The 19,561-nt window shown below is 42.9% G+C and overlaps 1 protein-coding gene across 2 annotated transcripts in view; it reads right to left on the bottom strand.

Moving 5' to 3' along the window:
- The window catches only part of SCN4A (sodium voltage-gated channel alpha subunit 4), a 176,224-nt gene that overhangs the window by 99,490 nt on the left and 57,173 nt on the right, over positions 1-19,561 (bottom strand). For both annotated transcript variants that reach the window (XM_029572321.1, XM_029572322.1), the window contains exons 2-5: positions 9,152-9,465; positions 5,781-5,899; positions 3,958-4,047; positions 2,942-3,070 (exon numbers count right to left, since the gene is read on the bottom strand). In XM_029572321.1, coding sequence (XP_029428181.1) covers positions 2,942-3,070; positions 3,958-4,047; positions 5,781-5,899; positions 9,152-9,409 — 596 coding nt within the window. In that variant the 5' untranslated portion in view covers positions 9,410-9,465. The remainder of the gene's footprint in view (positions 1-2,941; positions 3,071-3,957; positions 4,048-5,780; positions 5,900-9,151; positions 9,466-19,561) is intronic.

Genomic DNA, 19,561 nt, shown 5'->3' on the forward strand with positions numbered 1-19,561 from the left:
TCTCACACATACACAATCCCTTCACACAGGCTAGCACCCTTGCATACACACGATCCCTTTTTCATACACACCAGCTCCCAATCTCTCACACACGTACACACTATTTCACAATCTCCTCATATAGGCTCCCTCTTTCTGGCACCCACACTCAAACACCCCCCTGCTCACCCTCCCTGGACTCTCTCACCCTTCCCTGCTCTCTCTCACCCCCTCCTGCTCACCCCCCTGCTCTCTGTCTCTCCCCCCCTCCCCCCTGCTCTGTCTCTCACCTCCTCCCCCTAGTCTCTCTCTCTCACCCCCTCTCCCTCCCTCCTCATCTCTCACCCTCCCCTCCCCTCCCCCTCCTCTCACACACTTCCCCCTCTCTCACACTTCCCCCTCTCTCACACTTCCCCCCTCTCTCACACTTCCCCCTCTCTTATACCCCCTCCCCTCCCCTTTTCACACTCCCTCACCTCCACTCTCACACCCCGCTCTCCTCTCTCACACCCCTCCCCCCTTTCACACACCCCCCTCCTCACACACACATACTTCTCTACATACATTCATGCTCACTGGGACCTTCATCTTTGCTGCGAGTGGAGTGCGTCCCGAGGCACTTGGGGGCCTTCAAGTTCACCGCAAATTGCGCACGCTCCGCTTGCGGCATGCCAAGGCCTTCATCTTCGCCGCGAATGGCGTGCCGGGGGCCTTCATCTTCATTGCAACTGGCACGCCGGGGGCTTTCATCTTCGCCGTGAACCGTGAGCTCCATTCACGGCATGCCGGGGTCTCCTCTGCCATTTTCTGCGCAGAGTTTGGCAATTCTGCGTGCGCGGGGGGGAGGGAATTCTGCACAAATTCTGCCCTCCGTAGTAGCGCAGAATTCCCCCAGGACTAAAGAGCCAGCAATGGCCTCAGAGCTATAGCAATGGCAGGCGGGAAACAACTGCAGAAGAGATGAGAGGACCAGATGAAAGAGCACTGTGGTCCCAGTTTGCTCATCCTTGCCTTATCAAAACAAAACATCTGTCCCAGAAAGCCAGAGAGCAAAGACAAAGTTCTTAAGCATGTTCTGCATACAGGTCAGTGTTAGTAAAGAAGCATAAACGCTGGAGGTGTGCACACTGATTATTTTTGTTTGGTTCTTTTCGGTTGGGAAGTTTGGAGTTTTTTTTTGTTTCCTTTTTTTTCTGCTTTATTTTATTTCACTTTGTTTTCCATTTCTGAGCTCTCAGTTTGCAAATTTTGTGTGTAAAATGAAAATAGCATGCACAAAATTGATTTTGCATGCAAAAGCAAAATGAAACAAAAGTAAAAAATGTAATTGCTATATTTTTAATTTTGTTTTGAAATGATGCAAAACAAAACAGCCTGATTCATTTGCATTTTTCATGTCATTTCAAAACAAATAGACATCTCTAATAACGATAAGCAACAACACTAAACAGGATTTGGGGAGGAAGATACTGTAGACAGGAGTAACAAGGTTTCATTTCACTTCCAGCCCCACCGCCATTATCTCCCCACTTCCCCACCCTTACAAAGTGTGCTTTGGTAATCCCAATAGTTATCTCCAAACCGCTGGGCCACACTCATGGCTGTTCCTTTGTATCTCAACACATATAAAGAGTATGCGACTTCTGCATAACAAGACCACTTGTCTATGAAGTACAGAATGGCTTCCATGGTAACTTCAATTCAGATTGACCTGAAGGCCTATAACACACCTGATAGCAATACAATTCCATCCCTTCACATTTAAGAGGACTGCAAAGGATCAGTTGCACAGAGAGATTAAAAAGTGCTGCATTTAGGGATGGGGCAATAAAAATCTGGGTTTCCCTGAGATGCAAAATTCCCTCAGTGCTTCTTTCACAAGTTGTTTTTTTTTTTTGCCCCATGCTCATTGTTTTATCCTGTGGAATTTGTTGCCTTCCTAAAGCTGCAGGAAATTAATCTCTTGTAGAGGGGGGTGGAGGTGAAAAGATGCAGCTATTTCAAAACTATGCAAACAAACTGACTTGCAGGTGGTTTGGAACTTTGTTTTTACCCTACTCCAACTCGCTCTTTAAATCTGGGCTCATCCTTCTCTGGCAACAACCACTCCCTCCACCCCCATCGTTCCTGACTTGGCTCTACCCCACCTCACCCAAGATTAGTGGCAGCATCAACAATGTATCATAGGTGCTATTATCATACTATGCTGGTTGACTATTTTTTTTTTTTTTTTTGTGCTTGGTTTTATCCTGATTTTAGGATTTTAATTGCTGAATTGTTTGTTTAAGTTTTTTTTGGTATGTTTTTACTTTCTATGTCTTATTGTTGTAGGCCTTAACGGTTTGATTGTTTATTTTCTTTTTCTGGGGTGTGTGTATGTTTTTTTATCATGTTGTCTTATTTTGTTTCTTTTTTGATTTGTTAGCTGTCTTGAGCATTTAGGAAAGGCGGGTTACAAACTGGAAAATGAATAAATAATGAATGAATGACAGCAAAGCCCCCAGAGATGGGAGGGAACAGTGGCTTATAAGGAGCGATGCCTTCTGAAACAGAAGGATGTTTAGCTTGAGCTTTCTGTAAATCAGTCAGGGTTTTTTGTAGACTTTATAGAACTAACAAATACAAAAATAATCAGATATATGTCTAGTTGTATAGAGCTGTCAAAAGATAATTTAAAAAATACAAAATAAATTTTGAATTGCTTTTTAATGGCTGCTTTGAGATAGGCTTGGCTGGCTCTTTCGTTTCTTTAATGGAAAATGTTATTTTACCTAGTCCCATGTTACCATGATTGCCTTGCATGTCATGTTTCTCAAATTTAAGGTGACTGCCTCTGCATGCATCTGCTCATTCCCTTGCTGTTGACCTTCTGAAGTCACCCCAGGCCATCCAGAATAACTTTCAGCCCTGTTGCATTTACCGGGGAGTCCTCTCCCCTGCCTCACCTTCCCCTGTCACTTACGCCATAACTATGACGCTAAAATCCAGCCAGTTCCAGGGATCGCGTAGGAATGTGAAGCTCTCAAGGCAGAACCCACGTGCCAGAATCTTGATCATGGACTCAAACGTGTAGATGCCTGTAAAAGTGTACCTGGAATCAAGAGCAGAAAATCAGAGCGAGCACCGGAAACAACCTTTTCAGCACATGGGCTGTATTCAGGTGTCTGCTCAAACCACATTTATAGAACAAAACAGCAAAAAAACACCCCACGGATTTAAAATAGTAGTGCCATCTACATTATTCAACATGTTACTTTCCCTGCCTCCAAGCTATTTTTTGCATCCTCTCTTGGTCTTATTCCATGCTCTCCTTGAGTGTCTTCTAAAAAGAAATGTTCCTTTTTTTTTTCTTACATTTTAACACTTTTGGGGAATAAAAGGTATGGAGCTTTTATTGTGGCTAATCCCCCTCCCTTCCATTAAACGAAATCCCTTTCTCAGAGGTTGCTCTTCAGCTGTTTTTATGTGCATACTGTATATGTATCCATGTAATGCCTACCTGGGGGCTGAGTGAGATTCTGATGTTGATCAGCATAGCAGCGCCGTCTGATTTACAAAGAGTCATTACAGTGGGAGCAGCAGGAGAATCTTTCGGAGACTTTAAGCATAAAAACAAGCTGAACTTTCAAGGTGGATGCTAATTATATTGTTATGTTAAATGGCAATTCTGCTTCCTGGAAGTAGCGAATTAATAATGTATTCAAAAGCCTGTAGTTTAGACAAATTATGAAATCAGAATTGAATTAAAAATGTAAAAACCTCTGTGTATATTGAAGTGTTTGAATTAATACTTCAAAATATTCATTTTTAAGATTCTTGCTCAAATATTCATATGGAAATGGAATTGGAACGCAAAATGTATTTTTTACTAATTTGCTTCTAAAAGGCATCAATATTTTCTCTGTGGAACCCCAGAAATTCATTTTTCTGTCGCTGTCGCACTTTTAGATGTAGAATAAAGGAAGGAAAGGTACTTACTCCACGTTTTTGGCCCAAGGAGGCGGGTTGCTCATCGTCATAAAGACACAGTTTGCTAAAATTGTTATCATGATAAAGAAACTGAATAATTTAGGACAAAGTCAAGGAAATGGCTTGATCCTTGGTGAACATACTAAAAGCAGGTTGGCAAAGCTTTTACAAGCTTGGGGCCAAACTGTTGTTTTGTAAAAAGTTTGAGTGGAGCAACTAACCCCTAGCCACGAGATCCATGGCAAGGACCACAAATAAATATATATTCCATCTCCCCTCTTCAGCCCTCTGCCCTCCATCTTCCCATGTCACTGCCCCTCTCAATCCTCAGCCCCCTTTTTCTCCATTTGTGACAAACTCAGCCGCAGCCCCCCATATCTGCTTCACTCCCAGGTCTTTATCTCTTGTTATCAGCATCTTCCTAACCCCCATTGGATCCCGATTCATTCTCCTGTTTTCCATCTCCTCCCATGATGCTCTCCTCATCCCTAATCTGCCATCTCCCTCCCTCAGATTGTACCCTGACCCCCCATCCACCATCTCCTCTTCTCAGAACTCACCTTACCCCAGCCCCTCCTTTCCTCCTCTCAGAGCCCACCACACCCCAGCCCTCCATCTTATCCTTTCAGCAGCCTCCTCATCACTCCTCTCTTCCATGTTCCCCTTTCAGCATCCTCCTCACTGGCCCTCCTCCTCCTCCATCTCCCTTTGTCAGTGTCCTCCTCTTCAGCCCCTCTCTCCATATTCCCTCTCCTTCCGTTAGAGCCCACCTCATCCTCTACCCTATCTCCCCTTCTCATGGCACAGTATCTCAAGGCTCTGAGGCCACACATGGAAATAATAGTAAGACTTATTAGTATAATAAGACAAATTCAGTTTCATGGCCAGAAGAACACATTTGAATGGGATTAGCACAAGTTAGTGAAGAGGAAAATTTTTTATTAGAGTAATTGAAGGTCACACCATGTGTGGCAGAAATGGGTAGAACCGGGGTTTCACACCTTTTTAACTTAGTACTGAAGGCCTAGTCTTTTCCGCATGCTGTCTGGTCTCTGTCAGGGTTAAGGTGACCTGCTAGCATTATGTCATAAGAAATAAGCTGAGCCAGTCCAGATTTAACCCCCATTGGATCTAAGAGCTTGGTCCATCTCTGGTGACCTGACACCATCTGGCAATCCTCTGTCAGAGGTCCGCAGATCGAGGGACCTAAGCTCAGAGCTGCTGTACAGCACGTTATGGCCTCCGTGTGATGAGCGAGCTGAACTTAAAGGGAAGAACTAGCGTGTTGTACATGATGATCCAATGGTGACCTCCTTTTTAGATCCAACTCAGTCCTTACTGAAGCATTATGTGGTGTAAGGCAAAGCTTAGAGAGGGAATAAGAAAAAAATAAAAAAAAAAAATTGCTGTATTAAAGTGTAAGTACTTTGAACACTCAAACCATAGGGGGCGTTGTCCTGCTAGTTACTCATGATCTTTGACTGTTGAATCCAAATCAGACTATTTATTGCAAATCTTCTGCTGTGATTAATAAGCCAGACTTGGGTTAGTGACCATCATGCATCAGCACGAGGTTTGCGAAAAGCTCCATTTTCTTAGGACAAGTAATTCAGATTTTATCCCACCGCATACATGGAGGGGAATCAGTCTACACATTGCAAGTCTACACATGCAATGTAGCAAGATCAGGATGAATCTACTTAACCTGAAGAAATGGAACCAACCGGAAGGCCTCATTATCACACCTTTTTGATCTGTCAGCGTTCAAAATAGCTCTGGAAACTTGGAAAGAAGCTAGTATGCTTGACAATGAAAGAAGCAAAAAAGGATATGAATGGATAAGGACCTTGATGGCCACCCTTCGGATAGGATTGAACGGACCCAGCAGGTACACCGCCTTCGTGGCGCTGAAGCGGAAGATGGCTTTCCCTTTATTGAGCACGATGAAAGTCTGTGGAAAGATAAAAGGAGGAGAAGACCCAGCATGCTCAGCTCACATTCAAGGCGAGATGCAAAACTAGTGTTTCAGACAAGTGTACAACAGCTGAAAGTGGTCTGGCAGTCAGGAAAGAATTATGTTCCTAATAATATGATAGCATTTTTAAATTAAGTAAAGATATTTATCCATTGTGTCCTGTCATCTTCCAAACGCTTTGGACGGACACTCCTTTGCATATGTGCAATGAGTTGGCGGTAGTCCGATTCTCGGTGAACAGATATCCACATTACTAAAGCCACCATCATAATTTGTCATTGATTGGTACCTACATTAAGACAAAGAGTTTTTTTGTAATAAATGCTAGGATGTTTGGGATCTAATATCCAATATCCATAAACTTTGTTTAAACAACTAGAATATGAATTGATCTCTGAGTATTTACATTGTATATTTTATTGATCTGAAAAACAACTAAGAATATGGTTTTGGTTAGAGTAATTTTTTTTTTTTTTGCAGGATATACAGCGTTACTATTAGTTTACATTAGCCATAACATACCCCTGAAACATCTCCCTATTTCTTTTTCTTTCTTCCAGGTGTGTTACACATCTCTTTTATTAATTCACTTTCTCCTGCTGCCATTAAACAGAAGGAAGTTTCATTAACAACCAATGATGGATTTCAGTGCCCTGATTCTGAAATTGCACATGAGACCCCATTCAAGAAAAAACAAATTCCCCCATTGGCACAAAACGGGGGAAAATCCTTTTTTGGAATAAGGCCCATGATGCGTTGTGCAGTGATGGACCAGTCAAGGTCCTTGAATGGGCAGGAAGGGAGGGTAAGGGAGATATTGCCCCAAGTCTGACTGTGGAAAATAACTTTTTGTTTTTTCTTAATAGAGCTATCCAATAAAGCAGTACATAGTTCTAGTAGTTTTAATGGTCCTGGAGAAAAATTAGCTTTTTATAGGCTTTAACATTTTGTATTGGACCAACATAAGAGTGATCCAGATATAAAAGGTGAGCATACCTCTCCGCATCCAAGTCCCTTCCTTGGATGTGGAGAGGTATGGTCTAGAAAGACAATCAACATCTTGGGATAATTCTTATATAGTTCCTGCTTTTAGCAGGCATAAATCATGAAACAAAGGTAAGGGGGGGGTTTAGATAGGGCCGGGGGGGTGGGTTAGGGAGGGGAAGGTGGGGGGAGGGCGAAGGAAAGTTCCCTCCAAGGCCGCTCCGAAATCGGAGCGGCCTCGGAGGGAACAGGCAGCGCGCGCTGGATTCGGCGCGCGCAGGTTGCACAAATGTGCACCCCCTTGCGTGCGCCGACCCCGGATTTTATAAGATACGCGCGGCTACGCGCGTATCTTATAAAATCCAGCGTACTTTTGTTTGCGCCTGAGCGCGAACAAAAGTACGCGATCGTGCAAATTTAGAAAATCTACCCCAGTGTGTTTATGATGTCACTGACATCTGACTTGTGACATCACATCAGTCACATCTGATTGGCCAGCAATGGTCTGTCATATCATTACCCTTAAAGGCCTGAGCAAAGCTTGAAATTCTAAAAACACAGATAAAGACATTTACAGTATGTAAGAGATCAGAAAAATATATGCTGTGGTTGCTCAACTTTTTTTTTTTTCTGTAATGGCCACATGATTGATGCAAGCATTTTACATTATTCTCCTGCAAACACAGACTCTTGTTTGCAAAGAATACTTAGGGCACTCAGAGTGATTGGCTTGGGCTAATGGCAAACACAGGTTTTTTTATTCCTTTCATGTTGAGTTTTTAAATTAATTTTTGTTTGCAATTTTTTATTCCTGATAGCAAGAGGATGTAGTCTGTCTTGGCTTCAGAGCCCCTGCTTCCTTGGCTTTGCTTTGTCATCCTAATTATCCCAACTCCTTATGAGACTCAGACTCTGACCAGAAGAGAGAAGCTAACTACTGAACACAGCAACACATAAACAAATAAATGTAACTGGAAAAGTCAGAGTAGGAAAAATGCCTTGTTCTCAACTAGGCTAAAAGAAAGAGAATAAATGATTTTCCCCAGGTTCACACAAAGTCAGTAGATCCAGAGATTAGAAGCAAGGCAGAAGGAGACAGATTTAGTGGTAGAAAGGAGTAAAGAAAGGGACAATGCATGATGGCACCCTAAGAAAGACCAGGTGAGAAGAGAGATCCATATATATAGTAATAACGTTAATAAATGTTATTTATTCAATGCTATCTATACTTATATATAATTATCTGATCTTCATTTTCCTTCTCACTCCAAGTTATTGATTTCCTTGTTATATGTAACTGCTTTTTCTGCACTATTGTTCAAATTGTAAAGTTTTATTATTATTACACCCCTGTTTCTTGTGAACCAGCATGATGGGACTATCGTCCTGAATGTTGGTATATAAAAAAACTTAAATAAATAAATAAATATATTTCCCTGATGTGGAGGAGTAAGGAGAGATGGTGTTCAAGGTTATTTGGTTGTTTTATTTCATTGTTGGGGGGGGGGGGTCACCCTCTCCCAGTTGATGAAATAGGCTGCCATTTAAAAAATCTCAAGCCACTTGATTTAAAAAAAAAAAAAAAAAAAGTCCTCATGAGCTTTCTTCCAATATCCTTGCCCATCCTAGGAGTCTTCCAAATCCCTCCTCTGCTTACCTGTGATGTCCAAGATCCAAAAAGAGAGAGGCATCATCCTAAATCTCCCCTACCTCATTAGTATATTATAAAATAATATTGGATGACTCAAGGCCAGCACATTTTGAACTATGGCCAAAGTCTAAGATCAATCAAAATCAAGAAACTTGGGATTTCTAAAATGGCAGCAAATGTAATTGGTAGGGGAGGGACCTGATAACAAATCAAAACGAAAAACAAAATGTCATTTGTTTTTCTTTTGCTTGTTTGTAAAACAAAATAGGAAATGTTGACATTTTGAGGTTGATATTCAGCACCACTTATCCGGCTAAGTGGTGGGCTGGAAATGGATGTGTCAGGGAGGAGCTGCTCATCTATTTAACTTAGCTGGGTAAGTAGCGTTATTTGGGCTTATACAGTTACGTTAACCAGATAAGTTAGACCTGCTCAAAGTAGGTTTAAAGCTAGCCTGATTAGCTTTATCCAGCTAACTAGCAATTTTTGGGGGGGAATATTCAGCAGTATAGCAGCATATCTACCTCCTGCTATTTTGTTTCAAATGAAAGCACCTCCCTAGTAAGCAGAGAGGCCTGGTGTGCACCGGGTACCTTTTGATTTGCATAGAAAGGATCCAGGTCTTCCAGTGGTACACCAATAAGATTAGGTGGAGGGTCCCCATATATGAGAGGAAGGTTCTTTCCAGCCTCTAGGCCACTATCAGGTTTCAAGATAACTTCATCAAGCACTTCAACTTTCTTTAGCTTAGCGGCATGTTCCTCCGCAATGCGATTCTCAATCTCGGCCAACGAATGCCTGGTGAATGGCCGGAGGTGTTCAGGACCTGGTGGCTTCAAGTGACCGGTCATCTTCTCATCCTGCACTTAGAGGTCTGCTGTGTCTCTGGTGTCTGTGAAAAGTGAACCTGAAATCATAAATATCAGCCATTAGAAGTCAGCAGAAAGGATGACATTTCTATGCTAAGTTGGGCTTGCTTTACTATTTGATTGTGTGTTATCATGAGCCCAATATATCCTTTGTGTATGGCTCCTTTGTGGGAAATTTGGTGGAAGAAAGAGATGAGAGCTGTTCTCATCTCCTATTGAAATGCATTTGAATCCAGGAACTTTTAGGATGGGAGAGTTGAAAAACAGTCATATGCTTGGTCAAGAAAGAAAATCATCTCTAAAGAGGGATATTGGGCAAGTTGGTTTCATGTTCCCCAGGACCTTGCCTAAAGCAGACGGGCACTTCTTCCTCCTGCATCTTTGACTACTGAAGGACCAGCCCTCACACAATGATGCAGCATAACCCATCATTATATGTTTCCTTATCCCAGGACAAGCAGTGTGGAACTCTCCTGACTTTTACTGTCTCCACTGGGCATCACATCTCCAGTGCTAGAGTCACTGAACTCTTCTCTGGCCTCTCTTTGATTCTTTGGTACAAAGAATTATTGATGCAGCATTAGGTCCATCAGCTGTTTTCATCCGTCTGTCCCTGCTGGGTTGTGCTGATCATGTGCAATAGAGTTACCAACAAGCAAGAAGTGCCATGGCCTAAATTCAGGAGCAGCTTAGCCTATCCCCTACAACATGAGATTTGTTGGAAACTCTTGTGGTCTTTCTCCAGCATCTCCCTTACTCCCATGCCAATCCTGTGAACCATCAAGTCCTAGAGGTTCCAGGTTCTGCATCCCTGTGCCCATCCCCTGAGCTCTCCAGTCCTAGAGGTGACAGGCTCTGTATTCTGTGTCCCTCGTCCTGAGCAGTCCTAGAGGCTCAAAGCTCTGTATCCCTGTGTTTCTCCCCTGAGCCCTCCAGTCCTAGAGGCTCGAGGCTCTGTATCCCTGTGCACATCCCCTTAGCCCTCTAGGCCTTAGTGGTGAGAGATTCTGAAGGGCCAACTTGGTTATGTATCCATTTGCTCATCCCAAATCATTCTCTCCATACTCGCAGTTTCATTATTTGATAGACTACCAAAGTTACAACTTCATAACTATTCTATGTAGTACCAAACCTTTATTTTTATTATGTTTCCTGAATAAGAAAGAAAGCAAATTACAGTACCATTTAGAATAAAAAAGGTCAATGTACAAGTTATAGGTGATACCTTTCTAGTAAACTAACTTAATCCATGACTAGCTATGAAGAGCTATACTCTATCAAATGTCTGCAGAATGAGCTACAGATGATGTCTAAATATGCAAGTAAATTGTAGGCTGATTAAAGCACCCGTGTTTGTTTTCAAAGCTGCAAAGAGTTTTAAATTTAAAAGATTGGGGGTTGGATTTAAGTATGTAGAGAGGAGTATGAGAGATGAGGGAGAGAAACACCAGAGTTTTCATCTATGGGAAGAAAAATAGGGTGATGTACCAAGCTGTTAGTTCCCTCAAAGAAATACACCAGTATCACAGGACGTTTTGGGTTTTTTTTCATGGTGTTGGCGTATTTAAATAGAATAGTAAACAGCAGGTGCCTCTTTTAATAATTCCAAAACAATGAACAAAGAGGCTAATAAATCTATACAACCAAGCTACTCAATAGACTCATATTAATATAAAAAATATATACATCATTGAACAGCATCAGACAATTTCATCGGTGCTTGAAGTTGCAATCTACCACTTCTTGCCACGCAATAGAACATAAGAACATAAGAATATGCCATACTGGGTCAGACCAAGGGTCCATCAAGCCCAGCATCCTGTTTCCAACAGTGGCCAATCCAGGCCATAAGAACCTGGCAAGTACCCAAAAACTAAGTCTATTCCATGTTACCGTTGCTAGTAATAGCAGTGGCTATTTTCTAAGTCAACTTAATTAATAGCAGGTAATGGATTTCTCCTCCAAGAACTTATCCAATCCTTTTTTAAACACAGCTATACTAACTGCACTAACCAAATCTTCTGGCAACAAATTCCAGAGTTTAATTGTGCGTTGAGTAAAAAATAACTTTCTCTGATTAGTTTTAAATGTGCCACATGCTAACTTCATGGAGTGCCCCCTAGTCTTTCTATTATCCGAAAGAGTAAATAACCGATTCACATCTACCCGTTCTAGACCTTTCATGATTTTAAACACCTCTATCATATCCCCCCTCAGCCGTCTCTTCTCCAAGCTGAAAAGTCCTAACCTCTTTAGTCTTTCCTCATAGGGGAGCTGTTCCATTCCCCTTATCATTTTGGTAGCCCTTCTCTGTACCTTCTCCATCGCAATTATATCTTTTTTGAGGTGCGGCGACCAGAATTGTACACAGTATTCAAGGTGCAGTCTAACCATGGAGCGTTACAGAGGCATTATGACATTTTCCGTTTTATTCACCATTCCCTTTCTAATAATTCCCAACATTCTGTTTGCTTTTTTAACTGCCGCAGCACACTGAACCGACGATTTCAAAGTGTTATCCACTATGACTCCTAGATCTCTTTCTTGGGTTGTAGCACCTAATATAGAACCTAACATTGTGTAACTATAGCATGGGTTATTTTTCCCTATATGCATCACTTTGCACTTATCCACATTAAATTTCATCTGCCATTTTGATGCCCAATTTCCAGTCTCACAAGGTCTTCCTGCAATTTATCACAATCTGCTTGTGATTTAACTACTCTGAACAATTTTGTATCATCTGCAAATTTGATTATCTCACTCGTCGTATTTCTTTCCAGATCATATATAAATATATTGAAAAGTAAGGGTTCCAGTACAGATCCCTGAGGCACTCCACTGCCCACTCCCTTCCACTGAGAAAATTGTCCATTTAATCCTACTCTCTATTTCCTGTCTTTTAGCCAGTTTGCAATCCACGAAAGGACATCGCCACCTATCCCATGACTTTTTACTTTTCCTAGAAGCCTTTCATGAGGAACTTTGTCAAACGCCTTCTGAAAATCCAAGTATACTACATCTACCAGTTCACCTTTATCCACATGTTTATTAACTCCTTCAAAAAAGTGAAGAAGATTTGTGAGGCAAGACTTGCCTTGGGTAAAGCCATGCTGACTTTGTTCCATTAAACCATGTCTTTCTATATGTTCTGTGATTTTGATGTTTAGAACTGGAGATGTGAATCGGAACCGGAATCGGTTCGGATTCCGGTTCCGATTCACATGTGGTTTTTTTTTCATCGGGCCCGATCGCTGTTTTGTTTATCGGCTGTGCCCGAGCCGATAAACAAAAAACCCACCCCGACCCTTTAAAATTAATACCTTAGCTTCCCCCACCCTCCCAACCCCCCAAAAAACTTTTTACAGGTACCTGGTGGTCCAGTGGGGGTCCCTGGAGCGATCTCCCGCTCCCGGGCCGTCAGCTGCCACTAATCAAAATGGCGCCGATGGCCCTTTGCCCTTACCATGTGACAGGGTATCCGTGCCATTGGCCGGACCCTGTCACATGGTAGGAGCACTGGATGGCCCACGCCATCTTGTGCTCCTACCATGTGACAGGGGCTGACCAATGGCACCGGTAGCCCCTGTGACATAGTAAGGACAAAGGCTATTGGCGCCATTTTGATTACTGGCAGCCGATGGCCCGAGTGCAGGAGATTGCTCCCGGACCCCTGCTGGACCACCAGGGGCTTTTGGCAAGTCTTGGGGGACCCTCCTGACCCCCACAAGACTTGCCAAAAGTCCAGCGGGGGTCCAGGAGCGACCTCCTGCACTCGGACCTTCGGCTGCCAGTATTCAAAATGGCGCCAATAGCCTTTGCCCTTACTATGTCACAGGGGCTACCGGTGCCATTGGTCAGCCCCTGTCACATGGTAGGAGCACAAGATGGCGCTGGCCATCCAGAGCTCCTACCATGTGACAGGGTCCGGCCAATGGCACGGATACCCTGTCACATGATAAGGGCAAAGGGCCATCGGCGCCATTTTGATTAGTGGCAGCCGATGGCCCAGGAGCGGGAGATCGCTCCAGGGACCCCCACTGGACCACCAGGTACCTGTAAAAAGTTTTTGGGGGGGTCGGGAGGGTGGGGGAAGCTAAGGTATTAGTTTTAAAGGGTCGGGGTGGGTTTAGGGGTTATTTTTGTGTGCCATTTTTCCCGCCCTCCCCCAAAATGATAAGAGAAACCCCACGATCAATATCGTGGGGTTTTCCTATCGTTTTGGGGGAGCCCCCGATTTTTGACGATTTTGAAAATATCGTCCGATATTTTCAATCGTCCGAAGCCCGATTCACATCCCTATTTAGAACGCTTTCCACTAATTTTCCTGGCACTGAAGTCAGGCTAACCGGTCTGTAGTTTCCCGGATTGCCCCTGGAGCCCTTTTTAAATATTGTGGTTACATTAGCTATCTGCCAGTCTTCAGGTAGAATGGTTGATTTTAATGATAGGTTACAAATTTTTAATAATAGGTCTGAAGTTTCATTTTTTAGTTCCTTCAGAACTCTGGGGTGTATACCATCCGGTCCAGGTGATTTACTACTCTTCAGTTTGTCAATCAGGTCTACCACATCCTCTAGGTTCACCGTGATTTGATTCAGTCCTTCTGAATCATTACCAATGAAAACCTTCTCCAGTACGGGTACCTCCCCAACATCCTCTTCAGTAAACACCGAAGCAAAGAAATCATTTAATCTTTCCGCGATGGCCTTATCTTCTCTAAGTGCCCCTTTAACCCCTCGATCATCTAACGGTCCGACTGACTCCCTCACAGGCTTTCTGCTTCGGATATATTTTAAAATGTTTTTACTGTGAGTTTTTGCCTCTAGGGCCAACTTCTTTTCAAATTCTCTCTTAGCCTGTCTTATCAATGTCTTACATTTAACTTGCCAATGTTTATGCATTATCCTATTTTCTTCTGTTGGATCCTTCTTCCAATTTTTGAATGAAGATCTTTTGGTTAATATAACTTCTTTCACCTCCCCTCCCCCAGTAGTGTGAGATTAAAGCACACTTTATTCATTCATCTGCTGGTTCATTGACCTAACCAAATGCATTTCTGTTCCTAGTCAGAAAATAGAACAACTTATCTTAAGTAATCCAGGGACATGAAGAAGGGATTCAGCATCTCCAAAAACTATGCTGAACAATTTGACTTCAACCACTCTGGGTCCACTATGTCAAAGCTGAACCCAACTCAGGCCCATGTTTCAGCAGCAAAACCACCTGCTTCAGGAGTTCAAAATATCAACATTACTTTCCAAATGGCGACAAGTTCAACAAGTTTGTCACCATTTTGAAATTGATGTTGACATATGTCAGCAACATGGGTACTTTTACTTGTGTATCTTTGGAGGCGATAAGAGTGAGGGAGTTTGTCTTTGAAGTTACCAGACATGGTATGGATGGATGGACTTATGTATTTCAATCCATTCAACTATGCCATTCTATCAGTCTGCTGTCTCATGCATGAAGAGACTTATCTTGATAATGAAGAAAGTGATAATCCTCAGACCCAGTGAGGGTGAGGGAAGGGGAAGTGGATGACTACAAAGAACACATTTCCAATTCCATTGAATTCCCAAAGGGAGTACACCTTTCCAAACTTGTTGTCTGACTTTAGGTTCAGTGGAATCATGTAGGTTGACTGTGTCTAACTGCCTAACAAATGTTATTGAATGTGAAGAGTAGAAACTGGAACTCTATTATTCCTGAAAGATTTGTGTGGGAGTTTAGTTTGCTATTGATTAAATCCAAACATGAGTTGATACTTTTCTTGAGTTTTTATGGGAGCAACAATGTCTGAAAATTTACCTCTCCTGGAATCAAAACGTTTCAAGTGGTTTCAACTTCCTTATGTGACCACATCTCAGCTAAAGACCTGGATAATTCTGAGGAAAACCTCATTGAAGGGGTGGCCTACACCCAAAAACGTTCTTTCTAAGTGGCTGATCTACAGGTGAAGGGGCAGCGATGCTACCAGGAGCGGGATGTGCCTGGTCTCCATCCGAAGTGGACCTCCCCCAGCTCCAGCTGTGCTTCAGGATAGTAATAGGATGCTTCCCTGGCGCAAAAGGCATGGGTAGCAGCATCTGTGGCAGTCACGCCCAGGCAGGCTCTAGAACATTCTTCCATCTCCAACAACCTTTATAGGGCATGGCCCAATGAGAAGCAAAAAGTAGACAACGGAGTTCTCAAAATACTGGACTCTTTATAGGCTGTGGTACCTTTTATTGGACCAACATAAGAATTATCCAGAGAGAACAGTACATCTTCCCAGGCTCAATCGGTCTTTCTTCTGCTGCTAGCTATATGCTTTCAAAACCACTTTACTGTTTGCCTCATGCAGTGACGGATTTAGATTTTTGCTATCCCTAGGCACTGTTGGTACCTCTCCCCACTCCCTCTTCTGACAAGAGACAACAGAGCAAAACGTCTATGGCAAGGCCCTCTTTGTTCTGCTCATTCTGCTTCAGGCTCACCTCCTCCTCTTAAGTCAAGAGTGGGCAATTCCTGTTCTCGAGGACTGCAAACCAGTCGGGTTTTCAGGATATCCCTAATGAATATGCATGTGAGAGATTTCCATGCACACTGCCTCAGTTGTATGCAAATCACTGCCATGCTTGTTCATTAGGGATAACCTGAAAACCCAGCTGGTTTTTGGCCCTCCAGGACCAGAATTGCCCACCCCCTATCTTACGTCCATGAATGACAGGGGGAGAGGGGCAGGATTAGGGAGCAGAGTGACTTTTCTTGGCTTCCCGCTGTGGCCTCACCTTCCCTCCTCCTGTTTCCTGCACAGGACAGGAGAGGAAGGGCTGGGACAGGGAGAACATAAGAACATAAGAATATAAGAAATTGCCATGCTGAGTCAGACCAAGGGTCCATCAAGCCCAGCATCCTGTTTCCAACAGAGGCCAAACCAGGCCACAAGAACCTGGCAATTATCCAAACACTAAGAAGATCCCATGCTACTGATGCAATTAATAGCAATGGCTATTCCCTAAGTCAACTTGATTAATAGCCATTAATGGACTTCTCCTCCAAGAACTTATCCAAACCTTTTTTGAACCCGGCTACACTAACTGCACTAACCACATCCTCTGGCAACAAATTCCAGAGCTTTATTGTGCATTGAGTGAAAAAGAATTTTCTCCGATTAGTCTTAAATGTGCTACTTGCTAACTTCATGGAATGCCCCCTATTCCTTCTATTATTCGAAAGTGTAAATAACTGAGTCACAATTTTTCGTTGCTCTGTCCCTTTCAGCCTTACCCCTTCCGTCCTGTTCTCTGCACTGGAAGGGGAGGGTTTGGAGCAGGAATAAGCCATTCTTTGCTCAGTGAGATTCAGCAGAACTGGGAGACAAATTTTCAGCTGGCCTGCTGCCCCCCAGAATTTTGCCTCCCTGGGCATAGGGCCTAGAGTGCCTATTGGCAAATGCAGGCCTGGCCTCATGTACATCTGACAGGCAGAGGGTTTCTTAAGAAGTATCACAAATCATATTCAGTCCTAGGTTCAGGTCCAGTTCCTCAAGCCAGTCATTGCTGGGGATGTTGTGGCTGTACCGTCACTCATTGGCAGTACCTCCTGGTCTGGCTCAGGGTGCTCGCTCAGGGAATAAAAAAAGGTAAATGCCCAGAGAGAAAAATAAAAGTGTAAAAAAAGGAACCAAAAAAATAAATCAAGACATCAATACAGGAAACAGGTCAGAAGTGTAATCATTTCTAGCCCTGCTGGGGAGGATTAAGTAGCCAAGATACATTCTCTCTGATTTCTTGAAACACTATCTTCAAAGGATCAGAAGGAGTTAGCTAGGCATGGGACATTTTGGCTTTCTTTCCTGTTGCCTTGTTTGCTATCTTTGATCCCATGAAGCATTTCCAAAATATTCCCTCTTTTCAGCTCTGAAAATAGCATCCTCGTGCCTTTCTTTCCTCTTCTGGCTTCCCACATTACCACAGTGGCTTCAAAGTGAGGCTCACTGGGTTTTCGGGAGAGAGAATACCGGGGAACAGGAAGAGGAGAAAGCGGATCCTGCTACTTACCCCTCGTCTGGAGTCTGGGATTCTGTCTCCCTTCCTTGGATACATCTGTTTGGATAAAGTTTTTTTTCAGCTTCAGTTGATAGTGCTGCCTGGAGTCCTCGAAATAACAACCTGCCTCATGACTCCCTTTTTTTAAAATCTCCTTTAGTCTCTTCTCCAGATATCTGTGCTTTAAGTGTTTCAGTGCAATGGCTGCATGGGGCTGTAGAAGACACACTCTTCAGCTATCCTGCTGTATGAGGTTTTACATATATCAGTGTAATGACTGCATAGGATTCTGAAGATCTGCTTTCAGCTGTCTGTGCTGTATTCATGCTTTGTGTTGCCAGGGGATGTGGTTAGTGCAGTTAGTGAGCTGGGTTTAAAAAAGGATTGGATAAGTTATTGGATGAGAAGTCCATTACCTGCTATTAATTAACTTGACTTAGAAAATAGCCACTGCTATTACTAGCATCAGTAGCATGGGGTAGACTTAATTTTTGGGTACTTGCCAGGTTCTTATGGCCTGGATTGGCCTCTGTTGGAAACCCTTGGTCTGACCCAGTATGGCATGTTCTTATGTGTATTGGAGTAATGCCAGGTTGATGTTTTGATGATAATCAGTACAGCAATATCTTCCTAATTTACTGTTATGTAACCCTTTACTGACCCTGTCCCATGTGGGAGGGTCCCACACTCATTAACAGGGCTAAGTCCTTGATTCACTCTTTCACAACTCCAGTATAGGTTTTCCCCTGGGAAGAAGGATAAACGTCCAAGACCCAAGCAGTTAAGAACATAAGATTTGGCATACTGGGTCAGACCAAAGGTCCATCAAGCCCAGGGATAAGCAGTGGATTTCGAATCCACCTTAATAATGGTTTATGGACTTTTCTTCCAGGAACTTGTCCAAACCAGCTACACTAATAGCTTTTACCACATCCTCCAGTATCTTAAGCAGTAAATTGGGGAATCTGTATTCAGTTTCTTCTTTCAAATGTTTCTGTGTATGCTTATAAATAAAGACCAACTCTGCAACTTCATCAACTGGATTTTTCAACTGAGTCACCTATGGTCTCATTTGCAGGTCAAGGATTGGGCTTATATCACATCAATGGACACATAAATGAACAGTCATAGGGAGTTGCTGAAAACTCACATCATCGTCAACAACTGTATTTCCTTGATCTCTCATTCAGGGTCATTTCTTTTCCTTTGTTGAATTTGAAACTTCATAGTCAAATTGGAAAGGGTCTTCCTATCCCATAAGGATTCCCCTAAATACCTATGGTTCACTGCTTAATCTTGAACTCTCAAATTTTCTCCTTTCCTTTTTTGTTATACCAAATGGGAACCTCCTTTGTTGTTTCTTCTGGGTAAGCACTTCTCCTTTTATCTCCTCCATTTTAGACACTGAAATGGGTATCCACTCCTTCTCCAGGTTTTCTGTTATGCTGGCACTGATTCTTTCGAACTGAGGGACATAGGGATGACTGACCAGTTCCAAAAGAAAACTCAAAATAATCTTCAGCCACAAAAAACCTTTTTCCAAAATACTGCTAGAGTCTTTTCTCACAAGAAGGCTTTCACCCAGATCTTAGGCACCTACTACCCTCTTTCTCTTTGGAAAAGAAAAATAGACAAAACTTCTTTCCAAACAAAAATCACAAAGCAGAGAAACAGCTAACCAGCCACGGAAACTGAACTAGCAGCAAATGTCCCTCCCTGCATGCAGGCTCTTAAAGGCTTTTGCCCTACAAAATCAAGTAATGAGGAACAGGAGGAAAAAAGCTCCCGATTTCTTAAAATCCTGGAGTCAAAAATCCATATAGACACTAGTGTTCATTTTCTGATATAGAAACAGGAATAAGCCATTGCGGTAATCTCCTGTGGGGGTACTGCGACAAAGATAATACATCCATTATTCTACATTGCATTGCATGATCCTTCTACTGGGACATACTCCTTAGCAGGGATCCCAGAGGAGTCCGACACTTACATTCATCACTGTGGGAATGGCTAAAAGGGAGGAACTTTTAGAAGCTTTTAACATTCATATCATCTCAGGAGTGAAACAACAAGTCTCTTCCAGTCAGAGTCTTACGTT

Source organism: Rhinatrema bivittatum, chromosome 12 (assembly GCF_901001135.1).
Source record: "Rhinatrema bivittatum chromosome 12, aRhiBiv1.1, whole genome shotgun sequence".
In the NCBI taxonomy this organism is placed as follows: Eukaryota; Metazoa; Chordata; class Amphibia; order Gymnophiona; family Rhinatrematidae; genus Rhinatrema; species Rhinatrema bivittatum.